Source organism: Hipposideros armiger, unplaced genomic scaffold (assembly GCF_001890085.2).
Source record: "Hipposideros armiger isolate ML-2016 unplaced genomic scaffold, ASM189008v1 scaffold_156, whole genome shotgun sequence".
Taxonomy (NCBI): Eukaryota; Metazoa; Chordata; class Mammalia; order Chiroptera; family Hipposideridae; genus Hipposideros; species Hipposideros armiger.
In genome coordinates, this window is record NW_017731506.1 from 1,144,564 (window position 1) to 1,165,472 (window position 20,909).

Genomic DNA, 20,909 nt, shown 5'->3' on the forward strand with positions numbered 1-20,909 from the left:
TCTGCCTCGCCAGGGAAGAGCGCAATGATGGTGCCAACTTGGGCCAGTGAAGCAACATCCTCCACAACTAGATTGAAGAACAAAAACGACAGCAACTTGTCTGTTCCCCTTCCCCTAATTCCCCAGTACTGTTCCCATCCCCCCAATTACCCAATAAAAATCTTTAAAAAAAGCTAACCGAGCACTTCTTGCTGCAATATGGATCCATATTTTCACAGCTCTCTAGTGGGGAACTCTTGACTCTTGCTCTCCACGTAATTGAGGAACATTGTTTCATCCTCTAGTGTGCTTTGTTCCTGGGCTCTACCTAGTTCTAAAGCGTTTCTTTCTAAATGCTATCCTCCAAGCCCATGTATGTTCCTGTCATCTAGGCACTCATCAGGTTCTTAAAAGTCTTTGTAAAAAGTATAATCCAAAACAAAACAGTGTATTCCTAGAGGAAGACAATATAGATCATCTGAAGTTCTACGCAGGACTGAGTATACAATACGTGACCATGCCCAGCATTATGATAGTTTTCAGACAGAACAGTGCCAGGACTCGTCAGGTCTCCGAGAGCTGAGCACCAGAGAGCCTTCCTTCTAGTCTTTAAACTCCACACATTTCCTCTTCTCCAGGGACAATTATTAGTGTATTATTTAATTGCTCAGAGTCTTAAAGTAAAAAGATGAAAATAGGAAAGAACAGCCGACACTAGATATTTCTAGGTACAATGTTGGATGACTTGTAAGTCCTCACTCGAGCCCTCCAGAGTCAGACAGTGGTGCTGTGGTTGGGATCCAGGTTCCTCTGACAAGATAATAAATAACCAGGGTCCCTTGGGTGGGCTACAAGATGGACTCTGAATCCTACCTTTCACTCTGTAGCATTTTAATAAATTTCCAGTGTTTTTACTTCAAAAGTTACCAGTCCAGTCGTAGAAATACTAAAAGTCAATCAGAATGTTAGGTGGATAATGTAGGAGAGAATGGAGAAACATTCTTGAGTTCAAAGCTGCCTCTTCTGTCTCCTGACTACCTGGACCAGGTACTCAATTGAGTTCAGTTCCCTCAAGTATAAACAGAGGGCAACAGTATTCAGTTTCCAGGTTTACTGGAGGAGTTGAGAAACATAGTGTTTATGCGCCAGGCATATAAAGATATTGTTATAGTTTACCTAATTACTTACCCTAAAATCCTAATCTAATAATGCTCACAAGTGACTGCTAATTTGTTGATGAAAACTGAGTGTTAAGTGCTTCTTAGCTACAAAATAATGGATGGCAATTTTTCCATCAGTTGTGAATCTTGTGTATTAGAAGAGACACCTGGGAAAAGAAAGCTTGAAAACACTGATTAGGTCAGCACAGCCAGGGCATGGTTACCTGTTATAAGGCGTGGAGAAGGTTGCCAGGACAACATCACGGCCATTAATACGAATCACGTCTGTAACCGCCTGGAGGATGTTGAAATAAAAATGAGAGTCCCCGGGAACTGAGCAGTTCAGGCGAGCCTTAAGGAAAGATGTCCACTGTTTCTCCAGGACTCTTTGAGACCCTCCCATATCATTCTTACAGACCTGAGCCACTCTTGGGAAAACTACCTGCAGAGGACAAACACACAGGGAAAATGAAATGCACTCAACTTTTCAAGATCTGAGAATTTGCCTCTCTTTGAAAATAGAAACAGAAAAACAAGTTGCTTAATTTAATCCCATGTTTCTAAAATCAGTAGCAAAAAGAAGAAGGAAAAACAGCATGTTTTAAAAGATAAGGCTGTGGCATTTAATTCAGAGCCATAAATCCTTCAGGGGATCAGCTCCCAGCCACATAAACTCATTTCCATACAGACTGCTTAGCTTTTTTATTTGCTCAAACAAAAGCACACTTTGTATGCACCCTCTCTGCCATCCTTACTCACTCGCAGCCTCTCAGCCCTGAATCCCAAACTCAGACTTCCTCTAACTGTGCAAGCTGCCATGGCATTAATCTGGGCCCTGCATTTTATTGACCTTGATCTACTCTCGTAAAAATAACTGAAATGGACATCCCCTAAATGTTCTTTAGCTTTGTTCAATAAAGATAAAATTCATGACCTTCAGTTTGCTTAAAGATACTGGACATTTACTCTCTGTGTGGAGCAACTCAGTTAAAAGAGAAAACTGTTGAGTATACCTGGAAACCACATCTCATGATACTTGAAACTCAGTATGACATCAACCAAATATCTGTTGATTACATGTCAAAAGAAACAAGAGGTTCCCTGTAATCCATTACACAGGCTTTGAGGCAGCACAGTGTTTCACTTCTACCAGTTTTTGCCTGGATCTTCTCAAAATGATGACTGTGTCATTAGAGTTATGGTTCCTATTTCAAGGTCATTCATAACAACATTGATCCAAAAGTGAGGCATCCTCCCCTCTCACCTTGCCCATGGTGTTGTACTCCACGGCTATTTCCCTGAAGAAGAAGTAGATATAGTCTCCGTAGTCCACTGCTTGAACAAAGTATGGTTCTGTGGACAAATTGGGAACTTTAATTGGGGACATGTCACAGAGTTAAAAGAACTTTAATCAGTTGCACCCAAAGGTGTTATTAATTAAAAGTGTAGGGCCATTTAGACAGTTGGTTAACACTAATACTTTCTGATAACTTCACACATGCAAGTGCTAGTGATTTCAGAAAGCATTTGAGTGTGTGTGTGTGTGTGTGTGTGTGTGTGTGTGTGTGTGTGTGTGTGTGTATTGGGTTGTTGGAAAAGTCATGAAACGTTTTTGCAACTAAAAACAAGAAATATATCATGACTTTTCCAACAACCCCATATATATATAGGAAGTGATTGCAACCAACAATGAAGACTAAAATGAGTATTGCATATCTCTGTAATTTTATTTTTCACAATGGAATGCCCATGTTACAGAACGGATTTTGTACACATCTTCCTGTCAACCCTGACTCATACAGGGTAAGGAATAGCTTTTCTCCTGTCCCCACCACCTCCAATCCACTGCTCCCTTCTGTGAATGAAATGTTCAGCTCTTTTCATGTAGGACTCGAATGAGCATTTGAAGAAGGGAAAGATGAATGTAATGTATACCATTGTACTGGCATTGGTAGTTTTGTTAATACTCCAGAAACTCATGGGAAGTGAAAAAGGGAAGTAAATAAATCAGTTGAGGGAAAAGATGCAATTTCCACCTTCCTGTCTGTCAGAAGCCATTTCTAAAATGAAACTACAGTCTGGTCCCTTGGGACTCTAAATCTCTCTCAATACATGTATCTCCCCCAACTTCCCCTCTTTTCTTCTTTTAATTGTTTGTTCACCTTTCAACCATTTTGAATCGTGCTTGACGGTCCGTAGGGTTGGGCTGTCTCCAAGACTCCGGTAAATCACTGCATCGATGGCAAGGAAGTCAGTCACTGTGGCCGAGTATAGTTTTCCATCTTCCAAGAAAAAGAAAAGACGTGGATGGGGTGGGAGCAAGACAGTGGGCATGGGGGAGTAATAGAGACATCCCCCAGATTGTTTTCCTCCATCAGGCAAATGAGATAGGACATCTGGGGAAAATTCAAGAGTTGCTGGGAAAATATTTAGCCCACGTTCCTAACCATTTTAAATTGGGATCATGAGAGATGCAACATTTTTAATTTTTAAATTGCATGGCAATTTCTAAGGAGCAGCAGCTCAGGGAACAGGGTAAATGAAAAATGTTGTTGGCTTCAGTTGATTAGATGGTCCTTGATTGAAATGTCAAGGCCAAGGCCCCTTGGACCCTGCTACTACCACCACGCCACTGGAAACTGGATTAGCTGGGAACCCAGGGAAACATAGAAGCTGAATGCATCACAAGATTTCAGTTCAAGCAAGAAGTAATGGAGTATTCAGACCAAACAGGTGAGGGGAGGTGAAGAAGGGAGATTCATAAACAAGTAGGAGCCCACTAAACTGCTCCTTATATCCTGAGAGTCACCGCTCCTCTTCACCTATGTCATGAAAGCCACTAAATCCTGCCAGCTATAATAAATAAGAGATATTTACTTCAGTATTTTCAAAGCCACAGACTGAAAACATTGTGACAAGATGCCAAAGCAATGAAAAAAGAGGGTAGGGGTGACAGTTCAAACTGGCTTTCTTTATGCATTCACGCTTTTGGGGAGACATGCTTAAGAATACATCCCAAGGAAAAGAGACTGAGGTAGACTAAAGATTGATCCCTAAAACTTTTGGTTCTTTTCCTGGATTAGCAAATGTTCTGCACACAAATAATCAAATGGGATATTCTAGAATAGCAAAATCTATATAGATGAAACAAGCAATAATTACGTTGAAACTAAAAAATTCCTTGATTCATTTTTAATGGATTACATATCTTCATTAATTGTATGTCACAGTGGCTTATGTACAGTACAGTATTCTTTAAGCTCTTCCATTTGTAGGAAAGCACAATGGTTTTTATAAAAGCTTATCCAAATCTACCTAAGCAAAATTCTTGATGTCTTCCTTTGGCCTTAAAATAACTGAAATTTGCTCAGGTTCAATTTAGAGCTGTCTTAAAGCTGCATTATTAACAAACAGCCACATATAAGTGTTGACTGGGTTAGATTTGAACTACAGACAGCAAACCTTTTTATTGATAAACACATATCTATAAAAATCATAACTTTTACTATAGATTCATAGCCCTAGGTCATACAGATATATCTGGGGAGTGGGGATACAGTGGCAAGGTGGTGTGCGTGTGTGCGTGTGCATGTGCGTGTGTGTGTGTGTGTGTGTGTGTGTGTTTACTCCTCCTGATCACTCTCCAGTACTCTGTGTTTCATATCCAACACTGGAATTCTCACCAGAACTTTTACTTGGTAAAGCAGAGCAGCACTGTTCTGGCATTCTTGATAATGAGAGAACCATTCTGTTGCAGCAAGGATCTTTTGTTAGTAAGGGCTGAGCTTGCCTGAGGTTTCAAACAGTCCAACCCTTATTCATATGCCTGTTGAGGAAGGGGAGGGAAGTCCCAGTGTTGTCTCATGTGGCTTACTTTCTCCCCTTGCTACCACCTCATGGTATAACAAATCCTCTTTTCAGTTTATGGTTAAATTTACATTCTCCACTGCAGCCCACATCCTCCATGGTACCAACTAATGCAGGTTAAAGTGTCCGAAAAGTGCTGCAGTGGAAGTTAGAGAGAATATATCCAAACGTCTCTTTCTTTTGAGCTTGTTCCTGCCCAGGCAGACATAGGTTTGCACGACTTTGTGTTTCTTACAATGCTGCTTTCCAGTAATACTCTGCTCTAACTTTCGGGGTTGGGGGACCCGGGGAACCTTTTCTTTATAACTTGGCACAAGCTGTTTCTACGTTCTGTGACTGCAGAGTCAGGACCACAAATGGATGACACTGAGGGTGAGGTTCAATTGAGGAGCTAATCTTGTTTCATAATCAAAGCTCTAAAGTTTCTTATCTAGCTAGGATGTGCAGTTTTTAGCTTTTGTGATGGAAATTATAGCTAACTGCTTTATTACATGCTATAACCATCCCTATTATACCAACACTTTTCCATGTATCCATGTACACAGCTGGCAATGAATTCCTAAACAAATTCCTAATTAAAACTCTCTCTCTCTCTCTCTCTCTCTCCCTCTCCCTCTCTCCCTCGTTCCCTCTCTCTCTCGCTCCCTCTCTCTCTCTCTCTCTCGCTCCCTCTCTCGTCCATCCACAGAAATCCCAATCTGCAAATGCTGGCTTATTTGCTGCTGCTTTTCATCCTTTGCAATGGAAGGAATGGGTGAGGATGGGGAATACGGGTCATCCTAAGCTAACCAGCATCATCCCCTCAGCCACTATCACCTTTCCATCAGAGAGGCATGAAACCCAGTGAGGTCAATGATATTTGAGAAGGTGTCCACTGGAAATGTGGGGATATGTGGCCTCACTGCTCTGAGAACTTTCAGAAACTTCCTTTTGTCACTTTTCTTTCCCCTTCTATATGTGGACAAGAAGATACGTAGCCTTAATTGGAGCTGGGCACCCTATGGCTATGAGAGCACCAGACTCTCAGAAGGAAATGAGAAAGCAGAGAAATAAAAAGGGCGTATGTCCTGGATGATATTATTGATCTGCTGACTCAAACCAACTCCTACCTTAAATAATCAATCTCCATCAGTGGTTTGAGGTGGGATTTTCTATTATTTAAGCCCAACAGGCCTTAACTAATATGTCACATATCCAGTGCAAAGCTGTTAGCCTTTTCTGAAGGCACAAAAGCATGGGTAAGTGTGGCAAAGACTTCTTTTAAGAAGCAAAAGTACAATTTCCATACCAATTTCAAATGGAAAAGGCATCTTAATTACAGTATTCAGCAGAGGAACAAAGTACAACTGACTGTGAATCCTCCAGAGCAGGTTTGCAGCGACAGGTGGGACACGGGAAAGCAAATGCAATAAGAGGAGATCAGGTCATTTACCTGCAAACAGTGCAATATTGGCATGTTTGGCATCATAAGGGCATCTGGCCATTCCACTGAATTCATCCCCCAAAGGTTCCAAAGTATCCATCTAAATGAAATGATAGGACTTAATTAGGAACAGACAATAGCAAGAGCAACTAATATTTATAAACCACTTAATGTGCTAAGTAATTCACATGCATGGTACAAATAATCCTCACATAGCTCTGAGATAAGTCTGTTGGTTTCAAATTAGGAAACTGCGGTTAAGAGAGATTAAATCACTTGACCGAGGTTGTGTAGCTTAGAGTGTCTGCCATTTAGTCATGTCTGCTTGACTCTTAACAATTATAATAAATAGATTCCCATATCCTTCTGAAATGCTCTGGAAATAAGTGTCTCCTTGAAAAAGGAATTTCTGAGGCAATCACCAGGAAAACTTACTGCCCACTCTTCACTCCCCTTAAGTTATCTACTGAGTCATGAACTCTACAAAGAATGACCGCAGTTTTTGGTTTTGTGATGTCTGAGGAGTCCTGCGCCTTTTGGGGTAAATCCCAGGAGAAGAGACTGAATTCTTTCTTGGGTTACCTGGTAAAATATTAGATTATCAGAAAAGTCATGACGCATTTTTGCAACGTAAAAATATAGAAAAATATGTCATGACTTTTCCGACAACCCTAATGTGGCATCAGCAAAGGTGCAATAACATGGATGCAGGCAGAGCTCAGGTGGCCATTTGCACCTACTTCAGAAATGTCCCAACCTCAGATCATATAGACGAGAAAGAGAGGCTCAGAACCCGAGGGGCTCACACAGGTCAAAGGCAGTGAGGAGTGGGGCTGCCATATGACTTCTGTCTCCTAGTGCCAAACCCAGGCCTTGGTCCTGTGTGCTAGAGGTTATTACCGGCTTGCCAGTGAGTTTTGTTTGGCCATCTTAGTATGTTTAAAAAAGAGAAGGAGAGAGGAAGGGAGGGAAGGCAGGGAGGAAGGAAGGAAACGAAATTTAGCTGTATTTTAAAATGGAGATTGCATGCAAAAACCTGAATTTCTTCTTCTGAACAACTGGGAGAGTCAGTTCAGGCCCTTCTTACCCAAGAGGCAGCAACAAGCTATGGTTGAGTAATGGAGACCCCTGCCATTTTCTTTAAGCAAACGTGATCTCTAGCACCAAGGCCCCTTTACCCACAGAATATATCAGCATCTTGCCTGCTTTGCTCCTACTTACCTGTCTGGCCCCATAGGCATTTGCTGGTGTGGCAAAGCCTTGTTACAGCTGTTCACTGAATTCCATTTCTCTTTCCTCCATATCACACTAAATCACATTTACCATCCTCCCTTGCCGTTAGGTGTCATCGACGTGACTGAGCTCTGGCCAATGGAATATGAGTGTAAGGCTATGCACCACCTCTAGGTCTTGTCCCTGAAAACCTTCCAGGGTCCTCTACTCTTGTTCTCTTTGCACATTCTGCCCCTAGACAGAGGGTCCAGAGAGAATTCCAGGGCCCTAGGAGATGGCAGAGGTATGAGCATGCCTGAGCTTGGCCTTCTGAGTAACCTCATAGGCCAGAACCTCTGTCACTGACCGACACTCGGCTGCGATGTGAGCAGGAAGTGAACCTCTGTTGGTCAGCATGGACAGTCAGTGGTCTCAGCCTCTACCTCGCGGTCGTCTTCCTTATACCAGAGGAGCTTCTGAACATTTAAATCTCAGAACAGTGAAGTCCACAAAATGATCTCCTCCACATCCTTAATGTTTTCATACCCCTCTGTGATTTGTCTTTCTCGTTTTAGGGTATTTTATCATCTGGCAGTTGGACGGTTTGCCTACACAGATAAAAACTGAGGGAAGATAAAGCTAAGATAGCACTGCTGCCGAGGAAAGGTCCACGGAAAGGCCTTTAGCACTAAATCAAAGTGCCTTAAATCAAGGTGCTTGGAGCCATTGCCCAGGAGAAAGAGTGAGGCTCTTACTGAGCAGCCAGCGGTGTGGTCCAGTCAGTCGTGCCTTTTGCCCTAAGTCTCCAGAAACCATTTCGGGAATGTGACAGGCCTTTTCTATCTGAAACCATTTCGAGATAGCGCCTATTGAAGCTATCCTATTTGTTTAAACTGCACTTGAGAGTCCCATAAAGCAGTTTTGTTAAAAAAATGTATTTTGGGGAAAAAGATGTTCAAGTCAGATATCCTTTAAAGCAAATGTGCTCTTCCCTCTAGCACATCTTCATGAAAGTCTTTTTCTGATATTTTATTCCAACAATACCTTCCTGTTGAACTATAACAGGCTTAGCGGTCTTTGGCCCTGGCAAGTATTCAGAAGTGGTGCTTAGTAAACAATGATGTAACAAAAATGCCCTTATCCCTAGCAGTGCGCTCTGTCATGCTGGCAATGGGGAAACAATATACCGGGGAGGGGGGGGGATTTTTTTTTTAAGTGTACCTACTTCTAAAAGCGTGGCCGTAGCTATAGCTAGTCAAAGGCTGGAAGCCCTGAAGAATTACTATATTGGTTTGTGAGATTTGAAAGGTCCGGAGACAAAACAGTGCCATGGTGAAATCCTCTTTCCATAAAATAACTAATCCTTGCATTAGTCATCAAGTCTGAGACTTGGCAGCAGCCCCTGGGAAATTAAATCACTGTAGGACACAGATAATTATACTGAGAACCAGCCTGACTTTTTTTTTTTTCTGCAAAAGTTCAAGAGGTGTAGTGAACAGGAGCAAAGAGGTATGGAGTGTAAATAGTGTTAGATTTATAGTGGGTAGCCTTCCCAGCTCTTTCCCAGATAATCGTATTTGGGGCCATAGTCTTTCTAATACATTCAGCCTACTTTTGTTATAAAAACTATATAAATAAGGGCACGGAGCAGAGGCAGAGACCCAAAATTTGTCAAGACAGTCTAATCCGCTTGATGCTTCCACACTATGGGACCTGGGATTTCGGTGGAAGCCTGGTAATCGTTTCTGCTCTGAACCGTTGCTCTCGGTCTATGGCTAAAATGAGCTTAAGAAAGAGGCTGCCCATTCTCCCTGCCGCCAAATGCATTTTGTCCTGTGTCAGCAGCATCCTGCTGTGACATGTGTCTAAAAGAACACTTCTGAGCAACGCCTAGGGTTCTGACGCCCGTTCACTGTGCTGGGCATATAGATGGGCACTGATTACACGGGAAGAGCATCTTGTCTGTGATCTCTGAGAAGATCAGACAGACCCCTGGAACATGTCTCAGCAGGTGAGGCTGGAACAAGCGAGAGGTGACGATATCACCAGAGGTGAGGCATCCCGAGGAATGGTATGTGTGTGCGAAGAATCAGCTAGGTCATTTGTGGCCTGTGTATATCACAGTGCCAAGAAAACCTGCAATTTGTCATAAAAGATAGCTTTCCAGCTAGGGGATTCGTTAGCATTTGTTAGAGGCATTAATCTTAGTTGAGTCCTAAACAGTGACACACAAGAATGGAATATTAAGTGGTAGAATTAAAGTGATAACTTGAGCTGTACGCCGTTACTGTCGAGAGTAAATGCTTGCCTGGACTGGTTGCCTCTATTAACCTGAGTGGATCCTGTCATTATTTAAATTCGATATTTATGAGTATTTTTGCATTAACTTAGGCTTTTAAACATATTGCATTAAAATATCACTTACCTTAATGCATTTTTTTGGGTGCCTTTGCATTTTGCACCTGAGGCAAGCGCCTCCCTTGCCTCGCCCTGGTCCTGGCCCTGCGGGTGCCCTTTCCTAGCATAAGGCGGAAGAGGAGCGTGAGGGTCAAATCGACCCTTCCTTGGGTGTCTATGCTAAGGCAGAGGGTCTTCTAAAGCTGTCAAAGCAAAGCACGATGAGCCCCATGGTTCTGATGTCTTCTCTTTTCTCATTCTCCACACCCCCGGGTTTCAGCTTTATGTTGGTGAAACCCAAATCTTTAGCTCTCCCCACAGGTCTCTCCCTAAATAAAGGCTTACCCATCCATCTTCCTGTTAGAGATCTCTGTTCACATCCCATAGGCATTGCCATCCACAGTGCTAAGCATACTCACACGTGCGAAACTGAACCCCCGTCTTTTCACTGCCCAGCTCAACCCCACTGCTCTTCCTTTATTTTTATTTCTTGTCTAAACTGGTGGCAGCCTCATCCATCCACTTACCCAGGAGACAGCCTAGCAGTCATTCTAAACTCCTCTCTCTCCTTATCTTGCACTTCTTATCAATTATTAAGTCCTACTGGTTTTTATCACTTAAGTATTTCTTAAATCTATTCTCTTCCCTCTATTCCTGGGGCCACCTACCTCTCCAGCCTCTTTTTTATTATGACTTGTTACTTCACCATTCAGCAGTTACTAAATGAAGTTTTTCAAGCTCAGTAGACTGTTTCTTCCTCCCTGCCATTGTTCATGCTGTTCCCCTGCCCGGGCTGCCCCTCTCTTCACTTGGCTAACTTCTGCATCTTTAAGACAAAGGATAGGCATTATCTCACTCACTGTTTATCCCACAAAAATGACCTGAGCACCTGTTTGGAGGCACTGTGTCCGGCTCCGGACAATCAGATTTGGGCCCTGTACTCACATGGCGTATAGGTTCCTTCTGGGCCGGGGATGCTTGTGTTCCACATGCAGAGGGGACTGTGTGAAGAGAGGGGTCATCTACCTCTTTCGGGAAGCTCTCCCTGACTCTGCTCCTCAGGCTGAGTACTTTGTGTTCTGCCATGATGCTCTGTGTTAACGTTGCCATGGTAGCAAAACCCCAGGAGGCATCCCTAAGGATGAATTCCTCCTGTCTGTCTGTACTACCTCAGTGCCTGGCCATGGGAGAAACTCGGTATGTGTTTGCTGGATGAAAGACTGTGGTAAAAAGGACAAGGAGAGCTAGCTGGCAGGCGTGGGGCCGAGACCCTAGATCATTGCCACCTCTGCTTTTGTAGCTGGTAGCTCCCACTTCTCCGGCAGCACCTCTATCAGCTGCATCAGAGCTAACTAGATTTATTGACACTATGAGAGTTAATTTTTTCTTTTTTCCTTGCATGAAGGCCAAGGTAAGTAAGGCCATGATTAGGTAAGCCGAGTGCTAAATGGAATTCAATTCCTGTGTTCTTGAAAAATCTTACCTAGAGGAAAGTCTACAGTTTCCACTGGCCTGATTTTGAGATACCTTTTAAAATAATCACTCACAATATAAGTGGTGTTTTTGTGCTCAGAGAGGAGATGGTGGAGTGTGAGGGAGAAAGAGAAAGGGAAAGAAAGGAAATCCACATGGTATATGTGGTAAGTACGTTGGTGATCTGAACAATAAAGAATAGGTTCTTATAGAAACTAACTTTGCTAGCTAGGCTCTTTAAAGACGTGTCGATCGATCCTGCACCAACAGGACGCTTAGACGCCTGGTCAGGATCACTCACGTGGAGCAGTACATTAAGTGCAACAAGTGAGAGGAGCCCAGGTGGCATTGAATTACCCCTCTTAGGTTGCTGCAGGAACAGCCACAGTAAATTATGAAATACCTCCGGGATGTGTGGTTCCAACAGACAAAATCACACTTACCTTATAGTTTCTGCAGGAAGGGTTGAAGGCATTAGTTCCACAGACAAACAAAGTATCGTTGTTTTTCTTTAGAAGAACTTTAATAAAGTTGTGACACTCATCCTGAAAAATAATTGAAACATTTTTGCATCCAGTCCATTCAACACAGAAACCCATTCTTCACCATATACCGTGATCTGCTGACAGTCGGGTTAACACAAAGGCAGCTGAGGAGCTCCTCTGTTAAAAGTTAGAGCTCCTCCCGATGCTTGCCAAAAGATGACACTGACAACAACAGTTGCCTTTCCAACGGTAAATAAAAACATGAGCATAGAATGGAAGACTGTGTGTTTATGTCACAAAAGGAAAGCAAACCTGGAAGTGGCACCCTTCCTTCATATTAATTTTAACGTCAGATGCTCCAGGGTCCCTTGAAATACAAGGCTCCTGGCTGAAGTGTGTGTTTATGTTGTTCTGTGACCAAAGGCACAGACCCCTGTAAAGCTGCAGCAGCCTTTCCTCGGCTCCTCTGCAGAGCCCCTGAGGGCTTTGGACATGAGCTGGGCTATTGGAGGCTACACTCAGAAGAGTCGGGGCAGCCAGCTCTGTGCCCACAATCCCCAGTGCCCCTCAGTAGTTCATGATGCAGCCCTAGCTGCTGTCTTAATGTTTCATCACATTAAAAGCAAACTATTTTTGCAAATTAAAGCCTTCAATAAGTTGATGGAAAAAGCAATTACTGGGAAAAAGGGACTAGCATGACCCATTCCACATCACGGTCTACGGCCGGAGATAACAGTCAAAACCTTAACCCAAAGTGGCAGCTGCAAGAGAAATGAAAATTGCCTACCTTATGTTTTCCCTTCATTCTGCATGTGTCTACATCAGCCTGTCTAGATTTCCATGTCAGTTTCTGGAGGGTTGAAGAAAGAAATCAATTAGATCCCAGTAGTGGTTGCATTTGATTTTAGAATTGTGAGTTCCCTCGGGGAGACTAGAGGCTGAACATATATTTATTGAAAGCTTTCCACACCCTTTCTCCATGATTAATTCACCTCAACAACAAAAGATTAGGGTAGAAACGTTCATTTAATTTTGAACTCCCGTGCATTCAGTAACCTACAAAATGATCCTCTTTTCTGTGAGATAAAGATGAAGGAGAAAGGAAAGAAGAATAAACAAGTGTGGAAATTCCACATCTGCTTAAGGCACCCAAATTAACTTGCTAAATTATGCTCATTTTGATAAAATACATGTGCTGTTCTTTTCCTTTCAGTTGATAAATCAATTTTCATTAAGTAGGCTTTTTCCTTAAAATATGGAAGTCATTTTCTTAAAAATAAAGGAGTCATTCACTTTAGCAGACAAAGATTTAATTCAGGTTATACGCCTTCACGTAAATTCATGGACTAAAGGGATCTATGGCAGTTTTTATTCATTGAAATACATCCATGTGGAGTTACAAGGGGAGCCTAGGTTGTATTTTATGTCTTTTTGATCAAATTCCTGAACCACAATAGTCAGATCAAACTTAGTGCTGCAAGACATGGACACATAATACTGAAACATTTGTGGCACAAAATGTTACATATGAAAACTGATCTTTTCCTGGACAAACATGGCAATCTCCTATTGAAAGAATTTGGGAATTACCTAAACCTCCAAAGTGTATATGCTCACATATTTGATGAATAAAGTATCATGTACACAACTGTTTTCTGAACATGTGTTAAGCCCTAATTTATACCCCCAAATTAAGATTTCACAAAATGTTCCAAATTATTACCAGCCTTGTCATCTCAATCAATGCATTTAAAATAATAGATACTCTTCAAGAACTATCCTAAGGTCCTTCATTTCAGAAAGATGGTATTAAAACTACTTACTTTGCTACAGTAAATTTCTTCTGTGTGTGATGTGTCTATATCCACAGTATAAATATGGTCCCTGTAAAGAGAAAGAAAAATTAATCCAGTGTCAAACACAGGAGTCAAGACAGCTCATTTTCTCCTGAATGAGTGAAGATATATATATAACTATCATACAAGGCATATAAATCCATATCCATGTTTCTGAAAAACAAAACATACACCTTCAAGACAAAGGGAAGCTCACTATGCGGGGCGTGCCTCGGGGTCAAATTTGCCCCTTCTGATGGTGGCATCTTGCTGCCTGCGTGGGACACCTTTTATAAAAACTTCCCTGTGTCTCCCTCATACTAGGATGATAACATCTGTACACTGTAGTTCAGGAGAGGACTATGGAAATTAAATTGGCCCAAGCACTGGGACACAGATGGGCTCACATCCCCTTTCAGGATCATCAAATCCATGGACCAGACATTTGGTGTTCAACATGCCACATCAGTTCATCCAGGCAGGGGTCTAACAAAAAGCTACTTTTCATCTCCATCTCTCTTTGGAAAATGTGTTTTCAGCTTTGGCTTTGATGATTTGATTGACAAGATGGAAGATAATAAAGGTAAAATTATTTCCAGAAGTCACTCTCTTCTTCACACAGTGATGGTCAATAAAGATCTAAAATGTACATGGGCTAAAGTTTACATTTCTTGCTTCTGTTCACCTTCCTGTTTTGCTGAGAATTTGGTTGTCTTTACGACTTGCTGCCAATCTCCTCTTGGAAGGGGAGAAACGGAATCAGCAGCTCAGGTGTGGGGCTATATTTAAACATCCCCTTCTGTTTGAGCTGAGTACAAGGACGTTTTTGTCTGAAATTCAGAAGAAAGAAAAGCACTACACTCAACTGGGGAGGTGGGGGGCTAGTGAGGGAAAGCAAAACAGCTCATTTTCCCTTGAAATAACATTGACTTTTTCTAAAATGCAGGAAGTCCTGGGGCTGGAAAATTACCCACAGCTTTAAAACAGGACCTCAAGGCTCCCATGCTGACTTTCAAGCCCCCTCATTACTTAAAAGAAGTGGGGAGGGGAGGAAAGAAAGGAAAAGGGAAAGAAAGAACTTATCTGCTGTCAGGATTTACTTCAGTTTTTTCCCCCAGTTCTTTAGAACTCTATTTGCCACTGCTTTCAGGGAAGGTACAACAGAGAAAAATAAAAACAGGCTCTCTCATGTGAAAATAAGAGAGGGCAAAGCAGTTAGCTTACAAAATTCCCTTCGCCTGCTACAGAAGTGTGTGTGTGTGTGGGGGGGTGTCGGGGGTGGGGTGAATAAGGGGGAGGATGAGGAGCCTATTTTGTAAATTGCTGAATTGGGAAGTTCTGCAAACTTCAGTAGGGTGCCAGAATTGCCCTGCTCTTTAATTTCAAGGCAGTTTTATTGCATTCCTTTCTTACTTATTTGACTCCGTTGGCGGTACTGTGGGTCAGGCTTATTATTGGAATGGAATTGCCTATTACTTTTGTATCAGGTTTGAGAGGACTCCAGGCTTTCCTTGCCCTGCCTCCCTCAGAACTTTAAGTAGGAGCTGAATATATGAATTGTAATTAAGAACCGATTAATATGCATTGGCAATTCCTCAGAAAGCTCTCTGCTCTCCCATTGCCCCCTTCTGGCATGGCTGGCTGGTTTATGTTAATTAACAGTTTAGAGATTAAAGTAAAAAAAGAGAATTTACAAAATGGAAAATAATAAAGCAGCATTGAAAGGGGTTCTTGACTTGAAACCTTACTCAGTCCCTGGGTTCTGGATGGGAGCTGGCGTCCCATTGCTGACCCCAATTGGCTAGAAGAACTGGGAAGCCTTTTAAAAATACAACCTGTGAATGAAATCTTCTTTTGGACAATGACGATCTTTTTCAGTATCCAAGAGAGCACACTGCACTGCCCAGCAAACAGAAGCAGTGCTTTATGCTAAACTGTGGACCAGGGTCGGAAGTTATTTCCAACTACCAGTGTGTGCATCCCAGGACGCATATGCTGCTCTGACTGAATTAAGTTATTTGAACACTAGCTGACTTAATCCTAGGACTTCCTCTTTGCCCCTCCAGTACGCGCACCACTGAATTGTGTTGCCATGGTTTGAACCTGGGGGAAGGATTTAACTTCTTGTAACCTGCTGCCTAGGAACCTGGATCTCTCAGGGCAGAGTTGGGAAACGTGAAATGAAAGGGAGAGGAGAAATCCTAAATATGGCAGCCACAGAACTCCTTCAGGAATCCTTCCAGGGGTGTGTACTGAAGGGAAGTGGCTGGGTAGAGTGAAAAGCAACATGGCAATGCTAGGGTATTACACACTTTACCTCTAAAAAAAGCAAGTCTGTTTTATAGTTTTCCTTCTCCTCTTTTGGTGATGAGGGGTTAGGATAAAACTGTGTTGTGGTTTTAACAAGCTGGACTAATGGTCACTTTTAAGTTTGTATAGCACCTTGCTCGTAACTCAGGTGCCACCCTCGACCTGCAGGCCACACCCATGCAAAGTCTACATCAGGTATGAGGGCTCCTGTTGTACCATTTTTCCCCTCTAGAGACTCAACTCCAAAGTGAACAATTCATAGAAGATTCTTGAGTCAACCTATTCTCACAGATCCAGTGTTTAATCATTTGTTTTGACCAGCTTTTAGATAATTGGGTACAAATATAATCTTCCAACGCTGCTACATTTAGAAAGCTAAAAATGATATTTAAGAAGTAGCTCATATTCTGCCAGAGGTGGCTGCTGAGAACCTCATTAGAATGCATTTTAGTGAATATGCACACTGACTCTGTTCTTGGCAACAGCTATTCGGAGGTTATTCCTCGGGCAAATAGTACCACCTCCCCTGCTCAGTAGGTTGCTTAGTACAGGGAGTAATGACCCAGACTCTAAAGCAAAGACCTTCCTGGTTCAGGGCCTGCCTCTGTCATTTTGACCCTGTCATTTCACCTCTTTGTACTTTGGTTTCCTCCCTTAAAACATGGGCATGATAATATCTCCTCACAGGTTTTTTTTCCCACCCCCAGTATTGAATGAATTAATATTTATGAAGAATTTACAATTATATTTGCAATTTATATGGCACATACAATTAGTATGTATTATATAAGTTTTTGTGAAGTAAATTCTTAAACAGTGCTTTGGCACTGCTCCCTGTGACCAAATGTGGGGGTAATTGCAGGATATTTTCATCCAGACTTTTTTAGATTTTTATTTTTTTATGCTGCACAGCTTGTCATTTCAGAACATCTAAGTGCTTTAAAGAAATCAAGTGCTGTGGTTATTTACCTGGTCTTTGCCTGTGCTCACAGCCAGACAGGTACCACAAACACAATCTTTCCTTCTTTCCAGTGTGAAATGATCAGCATAGACTCAGTAAGACCACAGCAGAACCTCACAAGCTAGTGCTCCTTGTCCCTGTTCATTTAGCATTATTTTGAATGAGATACACACCCCAAACTGGGATCCTATAGTCTTAGAATTCCAAGAGACTTCATTAGAATAATCTAATCCAACCTTTCATTTGACAGAGGACACTGTGGCCAGAGAAGTTGTGGTCCAAGTAAATTAACAGTAGAGTTAAAAGCAGAAATCCATGTAACCCGTGGTTAGGCAGTAATTCTTACCATGCATTCAGCCTTAAGACATGGTTGGCTTAAGTGACATTTCCCCAGTGGATAAGTATTTTCTTACTAGATCCAAATCAAAAACTGTTTGGGTGCTACTGCCATCTGCTAAAGTAATGATATGTACTATATATTCACTGCAAAACTACAAACAGGTTTAATATACATACACCTACACACACGCACTATATAATACATGTTTACACATTCAACTTGATTTAACAAGCAGGTATTAAGGAGAGAAGCACTGTGCTGGGTGTTTGAGTAAATATTTGCGTGTATGTTCAAGATAAACAGGATTATTTGAATCTAAGCTCCGAAATACACAATTATTTCTATCTAAATCACATAAAGGTAAGCAGACACAGAAAATCTTGAAAGAATGATTGCTTGACAAACTAAAGTAGCCTTTAAATTAAATAACGTTGTGTTTGGGAATGTCATGATTTTTAAAATGATGCACATAGCAGGTACATTTGGGTCTTGGGACCTTCGGACGCTCGGAAGGCAGAGGTGAGAACCAGGCCACTCACCTAGCAGCAATGTAGAGGGTTCTGTTCATGATCATAATCATCTGGATGTCCAGCCTGTGCCTCTGTGTGGTGTTCCGTGCTGGCTTGTGGCCCACAAACACCGGATACTGTTTTGTATCTGTGAAAAGAGGAGATGGGGCAAGAGAGGGAAAAGGAAATCAAGCCAAGTGTGTGTGTGTGTGGGGGGGGGGGGGGACAGCCACAAAACAAAACCATATTTAAGTCAGACCAGCCACAATTTTCCATCTCCAACTAGTCTGTTATTTTAGGAAAAACTGTGACAGAAGAGTACTCTTTAAGGATGATCAAGTTACAGTTTCATTTCCAGATGAAAATAAGCCTGGACTTGTATTTCTAAGTGTCACAATTTCTGACTTGTCCCTGTTTCTGGGGCTTAAGCTTGCAAGTGAACCCTTTCCATGAAGGTGCTCCTTTCTTTCAGTTTTCTTTTCATCTTTTTTAGAGTGCTAAGCCTGAGGGGCAGTCTGCCAAAGATCTTGTCTCGGGACACAACTATTTCAAAGCAGCCTTCCCATCAATCACCACAAAGGCAATGTGGTCTGGAGGCGAGAGCCCTCGCCCAGGAGCCAGAAGAAAAATACAGTCTCCACAGGCGTCCAGTTGGAATAATCCACCATTGAAGGCAGCCCAGCTAGATTGGTTGGCATTCTAGGAACTGTGGGAAGGTCACTCTGGAGTTAAGCAATTGGCGAAATCTCACAGAAATGAGCGCTTTGACAGGGCAGGGTCAAACTGAGTGTAGTGAGTCGAGTGATCTGGAATTTTCCCTGACATGGAGAGTCCGTGGGCATAGTTCTCCTTTCTTACAGTTCTCTTTGGTTGATAGTGGGCAATTTGTAATAATATCTGACCTTTAGAAATACCTACATCTCAAAAATCTCTCTGCCTTTAAACTAACAATCCAGAGCACTGGCATTCCTCCAGAGAAACTGAGGAGGAAAGAAAGCTGAGTCACATTTAAAAGGCAGTTGTTTTCCAGGGGGGGCGAAGAGGGGGCGGGGATAAATAATGACTCGGAAACCATTCACAGATTTATGCTCAGACCCCTCCCTTGAAACCCCTGTAGTACCTGAGCGTAACTCACATGGGTATTTATTAGCATCAGAATGTTTTATTCACAATCATGCTTGGTATGGGACTCTTGTGCTTCCTCCTCCAGTGCTCTGAAATTTCATTGAACCATTCATCAAGGAGCTTGCTAAAACAATTCATGACTCTCGCCTATCAAGGATCTGAGTGCTCACTGAAGTATGCTTTTCCGCAGCACATTTGGGCTGGGGTGTCTTTTGTACAGGACCACCAAAGAAAGAGTACCTATCTCAAATGAAGATAAATGCTTATTGAGGCTTGGTACCTTGAATTAGGTGGACTCTGTCATTTCACGAGTGATGCTCTACATCATTTGGCCTTAATCATGCCCTGACTAATAATTGTGTTATGTACCAGTCTTGCCACCTCACCTTCATATGAAACTATCTACTTTTCCAACCCAGACTATCCAAGAGAAAGCTTGGCAGTAATGGATCTCATTAGTATCACATACTGATGTTAAACACCTCTTGTATGGTTCATTCAGTGTTTGTTTTGAGATAATTACTGGGAAAATCGGTATCTGAGGAGAATGTGCTCTTTCACTGTAAATGTGATAAAATATTTTGTCTTTTGGAGGGAAGGGAAAAAAATGCAGTAAATTGGCTGTTTCATCTTACACACAGGTAAAACTTTCCTCTTTTGGGGAGTCAACTGAATTCTTAATCATGTTGCTTTCTACCACTGATAACGAAGCAGAGACCAAAGGAAAGTTATATAAATGGTGGAAAACAGTTACATAAACGGTGGAAATAGGTCCACTGAATTCAAATCCACTCTACCCAAGTCTAGCAATAATATAACTTCTAAGTGTAAAAAAAGTTAACTCCAAAGCAGTCCTATCATTTTCTGTTCTTGTAACAATGCCTATGCGTTGCGTTAATTACATATGAAAATGTGCCATACTGGCAATGCCCAAGTGATAAGTGATATTTTCCCACCGCTAGTTTCAGGCATGTTCAGCAGCCTCCATATAAGAATTGAGACTTCATCGAAAGCGTTGAGGAATGTTTCAAACCCTCACACGTATATCTCCCACAACAGCATTTAATGGAATGATAGAACAGGCATCCCGCAGATTTGACTAGACTTGAATTAACTTTGCCACCTACACAAGTTATAGTGACTAACAAGTCTCCTATTTATTAAACTTTTTATGTTTTACTGGTTGATGCGGGCTACAGTGTCCTCACAGGGAGAGAGTGGGAGTGAGACTGTGGGTACTTACAGTTGCCATGCGAAATACTGATTGGCTCAGAATCTTCTGGGAAACCAGCCCCAGCAAAGTGTAGCAGTGTGAGATATAGCAGCAAGGCTTCTGACCTCATAGTAGTTCAGCGGGGAGACTTTATTTCTCTACTTCACCCTGCCAAGGAACAAAGAAGGAATTTGTTTGTGTTTTTTGCAAGTCAGCTTTATTCAACTCCATAAAGTAAAATGGCCTTGAAGATAAATTTATGAGCAAAGAGGCCTCTGCCTCATATTTTTTCCATTGTGAATTCATTGATTATTGTGTTTTACATAAGGAACCTGTATCCATTACCCACTGCACCCTCTTTCCCAGGCATCTGAGCCCTTCTGCAAAGCTTCTCACAGACATGTGCTACGGAGACTTATCTCCTTTGTCCTGAGCCATTACAGGTGGCTGTCTCACAGTTAGGAAACTGCATTCTAAAAACTGTGGACAACTGAAGAAGCATTTTTTAAAGGTAAATATTTTTCTTCTTAGCAGGTTTCCAGCAGCATGTCATCCCCACAGACATGTTTTATTTGGCCAGCCCAAGATCTTTAAAAAATTTATAGTTGCCAGTATTGAAA

General features: G+C 42.0%; 1 protein-coding gene across 5 annotated transcripts in view; it reads right to left on the bottom strand.

Annotated features, from left to right (window-relative positions):
* The window catches only part of SEMA6A (semaphorin 6A), a 127,385-nt gene that overhangs the window by 41,392 nt on the left and 65,084 nt on the right, over positions 1 to 20,909 (bottom strand). For all 5 annotated transcript variants that reach the window (XM_019651246.1, XM_019651249.1, XM_019651250.1 and 2 more), the window contains exons 2-10: positions 20,320 to 20,457; positions 17,982 to 18,099; positions 13,820 to 13,880; positions 12,784 to 12,846; positions 11,955 to 12,056; positions 6,439 to 6,529; positions 3,302 to 3,421; positions 2,404 to 2,492; positions 1,364 to 1,581 (exon numbers count right to left, since the gene is read on the bottom strand). In XM_019651246.1, coding sequence (XP_019506791.1) covers positions 1,364 to 1,581; positions 2,404 to 2,492; positions 3,302 to 3,421; positions 6,439 to 6,529; positions 11,955 to 12,056; positions 12,784 to 12,846; positions 13,820 to 13,880; positions 17,982 to 18,099; positions 20,320 to 20,419 — 962 coding nt within the window. In that variant the 5' untranslated portion in view covers positions 20,420 to 20,457. The remainder of the gene's footprint in view (positions 1 to 1,363; positions 1,582 to 2,403; positions 2,493 to 3,301; positions 3,422 to 6,438; positions 6,530 to 11,954; positions 12,057 to 12,783; positions 12,847 to 13,819; positions 13,881 to 17,981; positions 18,100 to 20,319; positions 20,458 to 20,909) is intronic.